This window comes from Saccopteryx bilineata, chromosome 2 (assembly GCF_036850765.1).
Source record: "Saccopteryx bilineata isolate mSacBil1 chromosome 2, mSacBil1_pri_phased_curated, whole genome shotgun sequence".
NCBI classification, from domain to species: domain Eukaryota; kingdom Metazoa; phylum Chordata; class Mammalia; order Chiroptera; family Emballonuridae; genus Saccopteryx; species Saccopteryx bilineata.
Window position 1 is genome coordinate 258,113,365 of NC_089491.1, and position 17,550 is coordinate 258,130,914.

Genomic DNA, 17,550 nt, shown 5'->3' on the forward strand with positions numbered 1-17,550 from the left:
GAGTTGATGCTTCCAGCTCCTCCCCCCTCTCTCTCTGTCTCTCCTCTCTCTCCCTCTCCCTCTCCCTCCCTCTCTCTCTCTCTCTCCCTCTCCTCTCTAAAATGAATAAAAACTCATAGCACTGTACCTCATAATTCAATCTTATTTATATAATGGGTGGTCTGGCCTCCAATTCTCTCCCCTGTTTATAACTCAGATTCCTAATTACGTCATATGATTGAGGGTAAGGACTATTTCTTATGTTTACATATATTCCTTATAGGCAAGTGCTGGTGTAAAGATTTTCCATAAAATCATCCTTATTGACCTACATGATTTTCTCTTTTAAAGATATTAATATGCTTTATCCAACTGTGCTTTAGAACATTTTAGAAATACAGTATACATCTGTTTCTAAGGAAAGTGTCCATTTGGTTCAGAAAGTCTATATTTTTTAATGAAAAATTAAACAATACCCACTGCTGAAAACAAAGACTAATTGAGAATATGCCAGATCTGGAACCATAACACTGCATTGTAAAGACAAATGTAGAGCCTCTTGAGCTCTCTGAGTGCGATGCCACATCAGTCTCCACAGGAAAGGCCACCACAGACCATGAGGCCCATGGTCAGTCAGATAAAAAAGGAACAGACAGAAATAACACGCAGGTTTGGAATGACCTATTTAGGAATCAGATGACAGGAATATGCCCATGGTAGACTGTTCCTTGGGGGAAAGCACAGGCCACCACAATACCTGCCAGGACAGTCGTGCCTCCCATGCGCTAAGTCTGGACTGAGGATCATGTAAATTTTACTCACTGGTCTTCCAAATAACCCCAGAAGGCACAGATGAAGAAACCAAGGCCTGGGGAGAGTCATTTTGCCATAAGCTACATATTAAACGAGTATGATTCTGACCTAAACTGGTGTGACTCTCAGATCCACATTCTTCTCCCTAGTTTGTGTTTTCTTTCTTATTGGGAGACACAACTTCATGTCATCAAGAATAATTATGAGTACCTGCTATGGTCTCTACTGTGCTAGGTACTGTGGGAAATTATTAAGAAATGTGGCTTGTTGGGGGAAAACTCTCATAAATTCCATCAGCATCAGCACCCCTCATAAATAACACACAGTTCAAGTAAAATGAGGGCGACTGCTATGGAAATACAGCTCTAAAAGAAATCTTTAAGTCCCCCTTTCTACCTTAAGCCTCTTCTTCACAGAAATTTCAGAGCTACCCCTGCTTCTATCTTTGAAAAGCTTACCCTAAAAGTAAGAATAAACAATAAAAACGGGATTCTGACACTAACTCAGGCAATCTAAAGGTTTCAATGAAAAACATTATGTAATTGTAATGGAAAGACAGATGATGCAAAAAAAAATTAGTGTACATACTTTACCTTATTAATGTTCACTTTGATATTGCTTGGGTTATGGCCTAAGTTTGAGGTTTTGTTTTAGCTATAAAGTGTTAATGATGCACAGAGATGTGTCTTTTTCAAGGTGAACTTCAGCTCATGTAATAAAGACATGAAGAGACCCTTGGGGCCTGGGCAAGGCTGTTTGATGCAGTGTTTCATGCAAAGGGTCTGACTCTGGGGAGCGCCTTCCCAGCTGAGAACAGCTGGGCTGGGAACACCCGCGGAGATAGTCCAACATTCTACAGAGCCGCTCTGCTGTGCAACAAATGCTTCCTGGATACCATTGCAGCCTGCTTTACTCCTGGGGCTTGGGATTTCCCAAACCCAAAGAAGAGCAGAAAATTACTTAGAGCTAACAGCTTGAACTGCAGACCCTCTGTCGCCACTGAGTTAATCCTTTGGTTTCCACAATGTCATAAAGGCAATCTTAATAATTCAGCATACTATCAGAATTTCAAACTCTAATTCCCTAACAATCCACTAAGAAAATTCTCAAGAATGACTTCAACAGTAGCTTGGATCCATCCCAGGGTCCCTGTTTTCATGGCAATAAAAGAAATGGTGCTGTTCTCACGTACTGGAAGGGAAGGGCATTTGTTCTTGCCATTAGGAGTCCTAGATTCAAATGTTGGCTCAAAGTGTACTCCTCATCAAATCACTTATTATTCTAGCCTCATTTTCTCATTTGAACAATGGGAAAGGAGTGGTTACAAGAGGACACACCACAGGCCCTGGCCGGTTGGCTCAGCGGTAGAGCGTCGGCCTAGCGTGCGGAGGACCCGGGTTCGATTCCGGCCAGGGCACACAGGAGAAGCGCCCATTTGCTTCTCCACCCCTCTGCCGCGCTTTCCCTCTCTGTCTCTCTCTTCCCCTCCCGCAGTCGAGGCTCCGTTGGAGCAAAGATGGCCCGGGCGCTGGGGATGGCTCTGTGGCCTCTGCCCCAGGCGCTAGAGTGGCTCTGGTCGCAACATGGCGACGCCCAGGATGGGCAGAGCATCGCCCCCTGGTGGGCAGAGCATCGCCCCTGGTGGGCGTGCCGGGTGGATCCCGGTCGGGCGCATGCGGGAGTCTGTCTGGCTGTCTCTCCCTGTTTCCAGCTTCAGAAAAATGAAAAAAATAAAAAAATAAAAATAAAAGAGGACACACCACATACTTCATAGGATTATTGAGAGCCCTGGCCGGTTGGCTCAGCGGTAGAGCGTCGGCCTAGCGTGCGGAGGACCCGGGTTCGATTCCCGGCCAGGGCACACAGGAGAAGCGCCCATTTGCTTCTCCACCCCTCCGCCGCGCTTTCCTCTCTGTCTCTCTCTTCCCCTCCCGCAGCCGAGGCTCCGTTGGAGCAAAGATGGCCCGGGCGCTGGGGATGGCTCTGTGGCCTCTGCCCCAGGCGCTAGAGTGGCTCTGGTCGCAACATGGCGACACCCAGGATGGGCAGAGCATCGCCCCCTGGTGGGCAGAGCGTCGCCCCTGGTGGGCGTGCCGGGTGGATCCCGGTCGGGCGCATGCGGGAGTCTGACTGTCTCTCCCTGTTTCCAGCTTCAGAAAAATGAAAAAAAAAAAAAAAAAAAAAAAAAAAAAAAAGGATTGTTGAAAAGATAAATAAGGTAATGTGAATATAAGTGCTTTGTACACAGTAGGTGCTCAATAATAATTCGTATAAAAGCTAAAACATATTAAAAATCAGTGCTGACATTAAAATGTAGATAATGCTGACAGAAACAAGACATTTTCTTTAATTGAGAAACGCTTTGACCACCACTGCCAAAGTGCCCTTGGATTGTACTCAAACTCTTAACATAGCTTTAAAAACTCTTATCAGGGATCACAATTGGAAGCTTTCCAATCCTGTTTTTTGGGCGGTGTCTCTGTAAGGTACAACAAACCTGTTTTAACCAGGTTAGGGTGTTATTTAGTTAAAAGGAACTTGAGCCAGTGAGGTCAATGGCTGAGACTGACCAAAGGTCCTACATTGCAGAGGTGTTATCACTGGCATCTGGTAGGGCTGGTCTGTGTGAATGATACAATCACTAAAGAACTTCTCACAGGTTAGGAGAGAGAAGCCTTGTCCTAAATCCCTAATATAGAGGTCTAAGAGACTATGGAGAAATGTCTCCTTCTTACATTCCACTCTCCTAGCCTTACTGTTATCTTCCTGGGTCAAGTCTAAGCTCCACTCCAGACCATACAACCTTCCATTATCTGGCCCCACCTAATTCTTCTTAGACCTCATCTTCTGCCTGCCTTCTTAAAATTTCTGTCTCAGAAATGCTGACTTTATTTGGGAATTCATGTGTGTGCACAAGTGCAGAAAAACTGTTCTCTCTACCTCCGATGTACTCCCTGTGCCACCCAACCCTAACGTCTGGAACCTGGCTACTAAAAAGTGTGGCCCTGCAGCTCCAGAAATAGTCTCAAGTGTATCCCAGACCTACTGAATCAGAATCTGCATTTGAATAAGATTCCTGGTGACTGTACTACTACTCCATTTTTTTTTTTTTTTTTTTTTTTTTTTTTGTATTTTTCCGAAGCTGGAAACGGGGAGAGAAAGACTCCGGCACGCGCCCGACCGGGATCCACCCGGCACGCCCACCAGGGGCGAGGCTCTGCCCACCAGGGGGCGATGCTCTGCCCCTCCGGGGCGTCGCTCTGCCGCGACCAGAGCCACTCTAGCGCCTGGGGCAGAGGCCAAGGAGCCATCCCCAGCGCCCGGACCATCTTTGCTCCAATGGAGCCTTGGCTGCGGGAGGGGAAGAGAGAGACAGAGAGGAAGGAGGGGGCGGGGTGGAGAAGCAAATGGGCGCTTCTCCTATGTGCTCTGGCCGGGAATCGAACCCGGGTCCCCCGCACGCCAGGCCGACGCTCTACCGCTGAGCCAACTGGCCAGGGCTTACTACTCCATTTTTATAAGAAACTTTAAAGTTGGAGAAGCCCCTCACTAAGACCCCACTTCTTCCAGAAGCCCTCTTTGGCCAACAGTAGTCCCTGCCTCCCACGAGGCCAGAGCAGCTGCCTTTCTTCAGTGCTCTCAACCTTTTGCTCATCTCACTTATTGTAGAGTATTTTGCATATACCTATCTGTTTATGTGTTTATTTTCAGTTCTAGACGAGGGGCTCCCCACAACAGGCTGCAGACCATGCCATCCTGTGTTCCCCATGTTGTATAAGGTCTGGCACATGGTCAGAGCTTACAAAATGTTATTTGTCGGCCTGACCTGTGGTGGCACAGTGGATAAAGCGTCGACCTGGAAATGCTGAGGTCGCTGGTTTGAAACCCTGGGCTTGCCTGGTCAAGGCACATATGGGAGTTGATGCTTCCAGCTCCTCCCCCCTGTCTCTCTCTTTCCTCTCTCTCTCTCTGTCTCTCTCTGTCTCTCCCTCTCTCTCTCCTCTCTAAAATGAATAAATAAAAATTAAAAAAAATAAAATTATAAAAAAAAAAAAAAAAAGTTATTTGTCACAGCTAATAACCTCTAACGTCCTTGTGATTTTAAACTTTGAAAACTAACTTTAAATAACTATCTTTAATAACTAGCATTAACTTTAATAATAACAGTTTTAATAACTAAAAGAATAACTAATTATTTTATTAACTTCAATTACAAAAATTATAATCATTCCTTTTAATAACTAACTCGGAGCCTGACCTGTGGTGGTGCAGTGGATAAAGTGTCGACCTGGAAATGCTGAGGTCACTGGTTGGAAACCCTGGGCTTGCCTGGTCAAGGCACATATGGGAGTTGATGCTTCCAGCTCCTCCTCCCCTTCTCTCTCTCTGTCTCTTCTCTCTCTCTGTCTCTCCCTCTCCTCTCTAAAATGACTAAATAAATAAAAAATAAATAAAATAATAACTCGGATACCTGTGAACTACACATAAAAGTATTACAATTTAGGTTACTCTTGTGACACACATTTGAATCCAGATATTTTGAATATTGTATTATTCATTTAATTTTTAAATGTTTAATATACTATAAAATGTTAAAATATTATAAAAATTATATTTTTCAATGGAAACCTTCAAATATACACAAAAGTAGGAATAAATAGTAAGCCTATCACCCCACACTGACAAATATCCACTTTTTAAAAAATAATTTTTGCTCATTTCCCTTACCCCCACCCACTCACTTTTTGGGAGGTTGGACCATTTTAAAACAAATCCCAGCTATAATATTATTTCAGCCACAAATATTTCAATATGTATCTATAATTTAAAAGAACGTTTTTGTACATAATAAAATTAAGTGATTCCTTAATATAATCTAATAGTCTGCATTCAAGTTTTGCTAAGTATTCCAAAGATGAATTTTTATAGTTGGGTTTGTAGAAATCAGGTGAATGTTCTATAGCAAACAAAAAATAGATCTCAGAGATGACAAGGTAAATTTCACATGCCTATGGCCTCAGGCCCAAATCAGCTATGTGTAAAGAATATTATATTAGCCTTCAATGTCATTTTTTTTTTGGGGGGGGGGGTTCTTTTTTTTATTTATTCATTTTAGAGAGGAGAGAGAAAGGGAGAGAGAGAGACAGAGAGAGAAGGTGGGGAGGAGCTGAAAGCATCAACTCCCACATGTGCCTTGACCAGGCAAACCCAGGGTTTCGAACCGGCGACCTCAGCTTTCCAGGTCGACGCTTTATACACTGTGCCACCACAGGTCAGGCCAGCCTTCAATGTCATTTGCAAGTTCCTCTCCCTATTTATAACTAAATTATTTACTTAAAAAAAGAAAACTGTTATACCTGACCAGGCAGTGGCACAGTGGATTGAGCGTCAGCCTGAGACACCAAGGACCCAGATTCAAAATCCCAAAGTTGCCAGCTTGAGCGTGGGCTCATCCAGCTTGAGTGTGGGCTCACCAGTTTGAGCACAGGGTTGCTGGCTTGAGTGTGGGATCATAGACATGACCCCATGGTCACAGGCTTGAGCTCAAAGGTCACTGGCTTGAAGCCCAAGGTTGCTGGCTTGAGCAAGGGGTCACTGTCTCAGCTGCAACCCCCCACCTTCTTCAAGGCACATATGAGAAAGCCATCAATGAACAACCAAGGTGCCACAACAAACTGATGTTTCTCATCTCTCTCCCTTCCTGTCTGTCTGTCCTTATCTGTCCCTCTCTCTGTCTCTGTCTCTCTTGCTAAAAAAACAAACAGAAACCCTGTTATTAAAAACCCATAGGTAAAATAGAGCAAAGCACAAGCAATGCTAAAGTCCATACAAGCATGTCCTTCAAAAACTGTGAAATAAACAGGAATTAAACTGGTGAGGATGGATTTTTACAAAAGAGAGATATGCAAAGGATAGATTTTAAGCCAAATGACTTCCCTCAATAGTCAAACCAGCAGGACTTACTTTTAGAGTGAAATCTAGAGGGATGACAAATTTGATGATGTTGGAATTTAAACATCATCAAACCTGTATTTGTTTTGCCTGCACTAAAAACTGCATTGAAAACTTTCACTCTAGCCAGATGGCTCAGTTGGTTAGATCTTCATCCCAAAGCGCAGAGTTGCTGGTTTGATTCCCTGGTCAGGGCACATACAGGTATAGATTTATGTTCCTGTTTTTTTTTTTTCTCTCTCTCCCTCTCTCTCTCTCCCTCCTCTCTTTCTAAAATCAATAAATTAAATAAATAAAACAAAAACAAAACTTGGGCTTTCTGAGAAACACATGGACAGAAGTGGTTTGAAGAGCAAGTCCAATTACCTCAAAGTTAATCTCCTTTTAACAGTAAGTTCTGATCTGTGCTCCATAGGTCAAGAGCACAGTTCCAATTCCTCTGCCCCTCCTTTTGAGTCATACTTCATCTTTGTCGCCCTGCTTGTTCTTTCTACGTAACACGCCAAGGGGCAGAGATTCCGGTCTTCACACAATGGCCCACCATTCAACCACATTCTGTTTTTCCCTAAATATTCACTCCCCCTGGCTCCTGCTGGGTCTGTTATATTCAGATAGGAACTTTCCAGAAATCTGATCATTTCACAAGCCTTTTCCTGTATGGCAAGTTCAGTACTAATCATGAATAGCGGGCTTCACTCATTATTCATGAAAATTATGACTCCACATCCAGAAATAGGGCAAAACTGGCCTAAAATAGGCAGGCTGTATCTCAGTTGAGTCCACTAGGCAATTACCAAGATCTCTTGCTGCAAATATCACAGCAGTTTTTTTCAACTATGTTAATCAGACACACTAGCTGCACAATGTTCTGCCAGATTCAAGGTTTGAAGCTTGGTTTGATGTGGAGCCCTGGTGCCCACAGGGTGAATGTAAAGGTTTCCCAAAGAACAAAAGCCAGTCATTCCCCATCTCTTCAAACTAGGTACTCCCCAGTTCTTATTCCTAACTTCCGTAATTCTCCCCACCCAGACCATGACAAGGCCAGCTTTAGAAATGTTGAGAGGATTACCAAAGGGCCATAAAAAATAGGAAACAATATTAAATTTTCCTCTTTTGGAAGAGCGAGGCACATCTGATGAGCATTATGAATTAGGGGGTATGAGGTGGCTTGTACCATTTTTGCTTTAATTCTCTCTTCTGAAATTTAGTTTCAGTGACCACATGAATCAGCTCCCATTGGCCCAAATTATATTTTATAAATGCAAGTTGAGGATTATCTTTCCAAATAAAAGTGCCCAGATTGAAATCCCCTCTTTGCCATTCCTGAGAGAATGGCACAGGCTGGCACTAAAAGACTATCTTTGTGTGGAGCAAATGGACCGAGGAAAATCTGCTTTCCTCTCTCCCTGCCCCTTTTTTCTTTACATAGCTAGAGCCAAATGAGATGTTGTTCATTCATTTTAAAAATTTGATTAAGCAGACTGAGCAAAAGCCCTTTCTTCTGGTCTTTATTGTTTTCTTAATTCTAGGACTGAATCAAGACACACTCAGGTTGGAAGGATCGTGAAGATCGGGCCTGACTGCCAGGCAGGGGAAAGGTGAGCAGTGGGCCTGCAGCACTAGTGCAGGGGCTGTGCTTTCCCCTGAGGCATGGGGATCTGAACTGCTATGGTGGGCATGGTGAGGGAGGGAGTCCCGGATTCCAGCAAACCACCACATCACTCTATGTACAGGCTCCTGACCTAAGGAATGAGAAAGGAGGCAGGGCAAGAGGTAGGTTTAAATAATAAGAAAAAAAAACACAGGTAGGATTATTATGAACGAGCCGTCCTGCTCTTCAGCTCTAGGAACAGAGGAACCCTGTTCCTCTGACATAATTAAAAAGCCATTACAAACACGACATCACTAACTCCTTGTAGTACCATCACAGTACCATATTTAGTTGTGGTTTCTGTACTTCAAATCTTCCCACAATATTTTCTACCTTGTTTTAAAGTAGTTTTCTAAGATTCCCTGCCACATTATTTATTTCCTCAAGGCCCTGCCTTTGTATCTTGCATATCATAAACACTGACCATAGGAATAAATGAGCGAAACGGTTAGAAAACAGACCTCATAGTAAAAGGCTGAAGAAGCCGGGTTTTTTTGTTTTGTAGTAGAAAGGGTCAGTTGTAAGTTTTCATAAAAAACACAGAATCTCTTGATGCTAATGTGAGGAAAAGGGCTATCACATTGGCTTTGGAGAGTATCTAATTACATATTTACTGAATATCATTTTTCAGGGAACATAGCACCTTAAATCCAAATAATAAGTAGTGTTATAACTTAGTTTTACTGTCTTCATTCATTCTAAAAAAAAATTCATTCACAAGAGGACAAGGTACTTTTCTGGGCTTGCTACTGGGCTACTGTTGCCATCTCTATGAGGAAACTGAATCGAAGTAGAAATACTGGTTGAGCTTATCCATCAAGGAAATTGGATCCCAAGGGAGCCAGGCATTCTCATTTCTGAAAAGCCTCAACAGGAGAATTGCAAATCCTTCTCCTTTCACCTGCTTCATGAAAGTCACTACTCATCCTCCACTCTGTACACTAAGGGCTTGGGGCCCTGACACCACAGAGGTGCATCCAAGGCTTACTCTGGCAAGCAGGTATCTCACAGTACTTCCAGTAGACACCATCCTCGTGTTCCGCCACATAGCACCAGGGGCTCACATCTCCATCTGGGTTTCTGTTGGGGAAAAGGACACACTAGTCACATTTCCGCCCTTTTAAGTCAATTTGGCTCATTGCTTTTCAGTTTTACCAAAAGGGAATGATTCAGCTTCTGTTATTTCTCATAATTTAATTGGTATGTGCCTCAATGTCATCTTTTTTTTTTTTTTTTTTTTTTTTATTTATTTTTTTTTATTTACAGGGACAGAGAGAGAGAGTCAGAGAGAGGGATAGATAGGGACAGACAGGAATGGAGAGAGATGAGAAGGATCAATCATCAGTTTTTCGTTGCAACACCTTAATTTGTTCATTGATTGCTTTCTCATATGTGCCTTGACCACGGGCCTTCAGCAGACCGAGTAACCCCTTGCTTGAGCCAGCAACCTTGGGTCTAAGTTGGTGAGCATTTTTTATTTGCTCAAGCCAGATGAGCCCGCGCTCAAGCTGGTGACCTCGGGGTCTCGAACCTGGGTCCTCGACATCCCAGTCCAACGCTCTATCCACTGTGCCACCGCCTGGTCAGGCTCAATGTCATCTTTTATGAAGAAAAAATTGGTAATACCTTTGTTTTCCAACATATACTTCAGAGCTGGGAGGCAGGAAGGGGTAGGGATAGTGAGCAAGGCTGATATATGTTTACACAAATTCACTGCACTGTAGCGGGACAAGAGATCACTGAACAAATCATGACAAGCAGCATTGGTACCTTATGTGTGAACACGACAATTCCCATGGCTGACAGAGCACAGGTGCTCTCTCGATATTGCGGAGAAGAATGTCAATGGCTAAATGGACAGGATGGCAACTTGGTAATCAGTCAAAGGCCCAAAAAATATGCAAACCCTCTTTACTTGGCAATTTCTCCTTTAGTACTTTATTCTAAGGAATGTTTACTTACAAAGATTCTCACCACAGCATTTTAATAATACAAAAATAGTTAGAAACAACAATTTAGGCTTGGGTAAAGAAATATGTTATTAGCCATATAAGGAAATGCTAGGCAGCTAGTTAAAATGTGGCATAGAGACACATTTTATTAATATGGAAAATATACATATACAGACTCCATTGACAAGCTTTCACCAGGATCAGGCTAGTCAACTTATGTTTTATAGAAATGGTTCTTACTCCTGCCTCAAAATACTAACTTCTCAGAGAATTCTGAAGAACACTATGCCAAAGATTTCCCTGTAATTCTGGTTCCAACTTCTGACATAGCGATAATATTTTTTAAAGATGTATTTCACATTTCTAAATGACTGGCTTGGAATAAATGCCCTTTAAGGTCTTTTCAACTCAGAGATGCCATTACAATAATGGGCCACACCAATGAAATAGAACAAAAAATGGCAGGGGTTATTGGACACACAGAAAAGCCTAGCCTCTCGTCATTGCTTTCCAAGCTCTCTTTATTTAGACTCAGAACACTGGAAACCTGACACTCTGGTTAGGCCGGAAATGGGCATAAAGACCCAGCAGCCGGAGCTTGGGAGCAACCCCTATCAGGCCCGGGAGGGATAAGCCTATTGTGTGGCCCAGAAGATAAGCCGCCCTAAAGCACAAAGGGTCCTTTTATTTTTTGTGCCCAAAGGCAGGTGCCAGCGCCAATTCTGCTCTTCCCAGTCTCTCTGTCTTCCCCTCTAATCCAGATATGTCGAGCTCAGAAAAGTGCGTTCCCATCACTCGCCATCTCTCAGGCATGTCAATTGTGATGGATCTGGAAATATCACACAAGGCAAACACAGTGTCGGATGTCAGCTGAGAAATCAAAGTAGGAGAACTTGTACAAAGCCCTTCTTTAAACAGTATTTCACTGTCATTTTCCTCCCTCTATTCAGTGTTCAGCTTTGATGTCGTATTTGGTAAAGACCTTAGAAAACAACTGTTTGTTATCAATGTCAAAACCATTCTGAAAAGCATCAGAATAGCTTAATAAAGAACAAACAAATTCATCTTTGACTTCATTGCAGTGCTAAAAACAAAAGGCCCAGACTCTCTGATGCAGTAACAACCAACAATTTCAGCCTGTCCTTTTTGAAGTATAAACTGGTAGTTCAGGTCTGGTACATTCCATCAAATCAATGCAGGGGAGGGCTGCAGCTGGCCAGGGCTGAGGAGGAAGTTGGTCATCCATGGCTCTCATTGCACCCTTAATGAATATTTACCAGTGCAGTTCTGAGAGCCTATGGAGAAAACAGAGTGCTAATCTATGAGAAAAGATTTTTTTCATATAAATTAAACTTCATTGGAGAGCCCTGGCCAGTTGGCTCAGTGGTAGAGCATCGGCCTGGTGTGTGGAAGTCCCAGGTTCAATTCCCAGCCAGGGCACACAGGAGAAGCACCCATCTGCTTCTCCACCCTTCCCTCTCTCCTTTCTATCTCTCTCTTCCCCTCCCGCAGCCAAGGCTCCACTGGAGCAAAGTTGGCCTGGGCACTGAGGATGACTCCATGCCTCCGCCTCAGGTGCTAGGATGGCTCTGGTTGCAACGGGGTAACGGCCCAAATGGGCAGAGCATCGCCCCCTAGTGGGTGTGCGGGTGGATCCCAGTGGGGCACATGTAGGAGTCTGTCTCTCTGCCTCCGCACTTCTCATTTCAGAAAAATACAAAAAAATAAATAAATAAACTTCATTGGAAATTTCAAATTTACCTTAAAGCCCTACTTAAAAACAGGAGCACTTCTGGGAAGACTTGTTTGATAGAAAGCAACAGAATAATAGAACAAACCAATGGCCCACTACTAAGAGATACTTTAGAACAAGAATCTAAGTAACTATGTAAAAACAAACACTAGTTTCTCTTCCTAAACACTCTTCCCAACCCAACTATTCCTATAAATAGAAAAGCTAGGGGAAGGAAATACAGAAATAAAGTGGGGCTAAATTTTTAGTTATGCAGAAAAAAATAATTTTTTTAAGTAAGAGAAAGAAGAGATAGGAAGGAAGAAAGATGAGAAGCATCAACTCATAGTTGTGGCACCTTAGTTGTTCATTGATTGCTTCTCATATGTGCCTTGACCGAGGGCTCCAGCCAAGCCAGTGACGTTGGGCTCAAGCCAGTGACATCTAGACTCAAGACAGCGACCATGGGGTCATGTCAACGATCCCACGCTCAAGCCAGTAACCCTGAGCTCAAGCTAGTGAGCCTGAGTTCAAGGCAGATGAGCCCACACTCAAGCTGGTGACCTTGGGGTTTCAAACCTGGGGCTGCAGTGTCCCAGGTCAGTGCTCCATCCATTGTGTCATTACCAGTCAGGCCAGAAAAAAATTTAATGAACATATGTAGCTTTGAAAATAAACTGTGGCCTGACCTGTGGTGGCGCAGTGGATAAAGCACCAACCTGGAATGCTGAGGTTGTCAGTTTGAAACTCTGGGCTTGCCTGGTCAAGGCACATATGGGAGTTGATGCTTCCTGTCCTCCCCATCCCTTCTCTATGCTCTCTAAAATGAATAAATAAAATCTTAAAAAAAAGGAAAATAAATTTTAAAAGAATTACTTGGCCCTTGATGGTTGGCTTAGCAGTAGAGCATCACCTTTTATACACCTTGGTGTATAAAAGTCCCAGGTTGAATTCTGGTCAGGGCACACAGGAGAAGTGATCATGCTTCTCCACCCCTCCCCCTACCTCTCTCTCTTTTCCCTTTCTGAAGCCATGGCTTGAATGGTTTGAGCAAGTTAGCTCTGGGTGATGAGGATGGCTCCATGGCCTTCCCTCAGGCTCTAAAACAGCCCAATTACCAAGCAACGGAGCAGTGGTCCCAGATGGGCAGAGCATTGCCCTATAGGAGGCTTGCTAGGTGGATCCTGGTGGGTGCATGCAGGAGTCTGTCTCTCTGCTTCCCCACCTCTCACTTAAAAAATAAATTTTTTTTAAAAAATTATGTAATGAGCATGTGTAACTTTAATAATAAAATATAAAAGACAACAAAATGTGAAGTAGCATATTATACAAACTGTTATCTATGGGAAGTAGGGTTGAGTAGGGGGTATTCATGGGGAAAGAGGTAAAATAGGAGGCTTTATTTAAACAATATATATCTAGTTTTTGAGAATTTTTTGGAAAATCTTTTAATACTTTTAGCCTGACCAGGCGGTGGTGCAGTGGATAGAGCGTCGGACTGGGATGAGGACAGGTTCGAGACCCTGAGGTCACCAGCTTGAGCGTGGGCTCATTAGGTTTGAGCAAGGCTCACCAGCCTGGACTCAAGGTCGCTGGCTTGAGCAAGGGGTTACTTGGTCTGCAGTAGCCCCCCGGTCAAGGCACATATGAGAAAGCAATCAAGGAACAACTAAGATGTTGCAACGAAAAACTGATCATTGATGCTTCTCATGCTGCTCCTGTCTGCCTGTCCCTATCTATCCCTCTCTCTGACTCTCTGTCTCTGTAAAAAAATAAAAATAAAATTATAGTAACAAACTAAAAAAAAAAATACAACACAACTATGGGGAAATGGCTAGTTGGTACAAATTAGGACAGAGGTGAAGGAAAGAGCTGAATGCACAGGAATAATGAACACAGACCACATGCCTGGTAACTTTAAGACAACCACAAGATCCTAGGGTGTTAACAAATGTATGTAGAGAGGGCAAAAGGTAAACAGTGTGGCCTACGCAATGCAGGTTTAAATATGCTGGCTCAGCTGGGTCAACACACCATGGCCGAGATTCCAGCATATTAGTGGAACTGAGGACACCATGTGTAGCTGAAAGTGTCGTTTAGGAATAATTTTTTCCCTTTCCCAATGGCTCAAGAGGCTGTCTTTGCACCTGTCCTATTAATAATTAAATGCAACACATTGCTAAACCATGAATCAATTACCAGGGTCTTGGGTACAAATAGCTAAAGCAAAGCTAGAACCAAAAGTGCTTAGAATTTTTACTCTGGTCTCTACAGACCAATAATTCTTTACTTGTTTTGGATTACCAATAACTGAGAATCTGACCAAAGTCTGGATCATCGCCCCAGAAAATTGCAAGCATACATCTGAAGCCCTGGGGATCTCATGTTAAGAGCCCCTGCTAGAGTCAGACAGGTGAAGAGCAAAGAAACATCTCAGTCTATTGAAAAGAAGGAAACAAGCACAAATCTGACAGCTGCCACTGCTCTCAGAGAAAAGTTATCCTGGGCTGGCAGAATGTGGGATAATGCAGGCCAAGTCTTTGCTCAGAAGTAGAGGGAGATTTGGGCCACAGATGGTGCTTTTGCTTGACCCCTACATTCACAGCAACTTAAGAAATTTTGCTGTCTGTGATTATCCACTGGTGGAAGGGCCAACTAAGAAACCCCTCCCAAAAAGACATGTAAATGATCAGACAGGAAAGCAGAGCTCTGAAAACCAGTACCAAAGCAACCCAAGTTGAAAAGATGGTAGATTATGCATGTGGGTGTGCATACATACCCACGCACACAAGGTGTGAGAGAAATATTTAAAAAATAGTTAACAAGAAAGGTCTTCTGAGTTTGCCAAAAGGAGACAAAGACACTTTACCTAGTTTTGAGCAAGGAAAAGGTTGGAAGAGGAGACCAGAGATTTTTTTTTAAAGTACTGTGCGGCCCCATCTTACCTGCAATAGTTATGCTCGCCCAGGCCCCCCTCCCCGTTGGGGTATTTCAGAGTGTTGTATGGATGTTGAAAAGTCTCATTCCAGAACAGACATGGCTTCCCGCCTTGTAGTGCCGTCCAGTTCTGCGTTCCCCTATAATCTGCACCATTGGCTGTGAAACATTCTAGGAGAAAGAAAAGACAGAGCAAACTAATTTTCTGGCAACATCTATGGTTTCCTCCCTCCTGGTTGATATTTGTTTTTTTTGGACCAAGCTGGAAATGGATAGTGTCTTGCTAGATCTAGGACACAGCAAAATTAACATTGCTAGGGCTGAATAAATCTGAATTGAGGTACCCTCCAAATGCTGGGCTAATCTTGGCACTAGTTTGTTTACATACACTAGAACATTTTCCATTAAAGTATACAAATACCAACTAAGATATAAACAGGGAACTGAAATGTATTGAAGCCCATGAAGTGAACCAGGAAACCCCCAAATCTTGGAATAGTTGGTAACAGCCATCCATGAGGAATTCTGGGTGCTTGGAGGGGGTCACTGCTCTCGCCAGTATCTCTGTGTGGTAACTAAAACCAGGTCATCAGCTGTAACTGAGCTCTCCCCTACAGTCTGAAAGGCTGCACTGACACTTGGATTTAATAAGACCATCGGATTCAGCAACGCTTTGGAATCCCAATCACACAAGTCTGGGAATGACTCACATTCCCTGGTAATGAAGAACAGTCCTCCTCATGCTGTTTGAGACAGAGGTGCAACAAAACAGACAGTCAACAGCAGAGAGGAAGGGCTGAGTTGGCATTTTCTTTCACCTGTTTCTGAAATCCTTCCTACAAGACACACTGAACACGGTCTCAGGTCCATTTTGTAAAGTGACAAAATCCTTGCAGGTGCAAAAATGTGCTTCTAAAATCTGCTTCTCAGACTTTGGGGGGATGGGAACTGAGACTGATAGGCTTTCCCCTGACATATTGCATGCATTAAATTCAGAGGTTCATGAGAAAGGCACAGTAAAAAGAGCAATTTTTAAAAATTAGCTTAGTTGAAACTGACAGATAGAAGCACTTCAAACACTTTAAGAAGTATTACTAGGAACCTGACAATCTGGGGGAGCTACACTAACATTCTGAGCCTTCTTTTTTTCCTTTTCCTGGTGTGCACTGACCTGTAACTTCCAGTGTGAAGGACTCCTGTTACAGTGCATGTGCCTCTTCCAGCCTAAGCATGTACAAAACGATAGCACATCTATATTCTAGAAGATACTTCTCTTAATATTTAAAAATCTATCAACAGACCATCTCTCTTCCTGTACCCTCTTTCTCCCACTATCTGGGCCCTATGTTTTGTCTGGAATAGCACAGTTTTATGGACAGCCAAAATAATCTGGAATTCCTGGCTGCAGAGAATACCCTAGTAATTTATAGAGTTTGGTGCAATATTCATATGTTATGATGTATGACTCTTTGAGAAGGTACCACAACAACCAAACCTTCTACCGAGTTTTCAAAAATAAAAAAGTTTAAAGGAAATTGAAGGAGACAGCTCAGTGTAGCATAAAATACACTGCCCCAAAAAACTAAACCCTGGCTTCTCATCCTGGACCTGCTGCTGACCAGCTGTGCGACCTTGGACGAATCAGCATCATCCACATCACCACGCATGCTTACAGACTGTTTTATGGTGTGCCAAGCTCTGTTTTAAATGCTTTACAAATATCAACTCACCACCAATCCAATGGAGAGGTCCCTTAATACTGCCATTTTACAGATGAGGCACCTGGGTCACTCAACCACACCCTATACTGTCTCTAGTAGAACACCTCACTATCATCCTTGTTTCCCCATCCTCTCCCTCACCCCACTTCCCACTCATCATCCAATCCTGTTGACTTTCTTAAAATATATACCCTGAAACTACCCTCTCCTCTTCATCTTGGGTGCCATGACTTTAGTCCCCTTTACCATCAGAGGACAGTAAACCTTGTTCAGGTCTTACATCTTCCACTTTCGTGCTTCTGCATTCCATTCTCCATGCAGTGCTCAAAGTTCTCAGGAAGACATGAGCACTGGGCCCAAATGCTTCAACCTTGTCTGTAAAGCTGTCATGATGTGGCCCGGACTCTCCCTCCTGCTCCACCCCAAGTTCTTCCCCTAGTTCTTTGCTGTGCTCCAGTCACACTGGTCTGCTTTTAATTCTGTCAACACACATTATGTCCTGCCCAAAATGTTTTTATCCTAATACTTGCCATGGCACACTGAACATTGCCTTCTTGGAAAACCATTCCTCAACATCTCCACCTTAGTTTGTTTGCTTCATAGGATTACATATGATCTGCTAGAGAGAGGAAGAGAGAGCTGGGAAAATGAGACTGTGTGTATGGGTGTGTATACCATACCAGAGCCCTCTCCCAACCACAGAGTTAGAGAGGTACCTGAGAACCTGTATGTCTAAAAAGCTGCCCAGGTAATTCTGGTAACAAATCAAGTCTGAGAATCACTAGACTAAATGATTTTAAGAATGTCAAGACA

The 17,550-nt window shown here is 43.3% G+C and overlaps 1 protein-coding gene across 7 annotated transcripts in view; it reads right to left on the bottom strand.

The window, feature by feature from the left end:
• Positions 1–17,550, bottom strand: part of KREMEN1 (kringle containing transmembrane protein 1) — a 74,827-nt gene that overhangs the window by 29,402 nt on the left and 27,875 nt on the right. For all 7 annotated transcript variants that reach the window (XM_066260228.1, XM_066260232.1, XM_066260231.1 and 4 more), the window contains 2 exons: positions 15,025–15,187; positions 9,384–9,475 (listed from right to left, as the gene is read on the bottom strand). In XM_066260228.1, the coding sequence (XP_066116325.1) occupies positions 9,384–9,475; positions 15,025–15,187 (255 nt within the window). The remainder of the gene's footprint in view (positions 1–9,383; positions 9,476–15,024; positions 15,188–17,550) is intronic.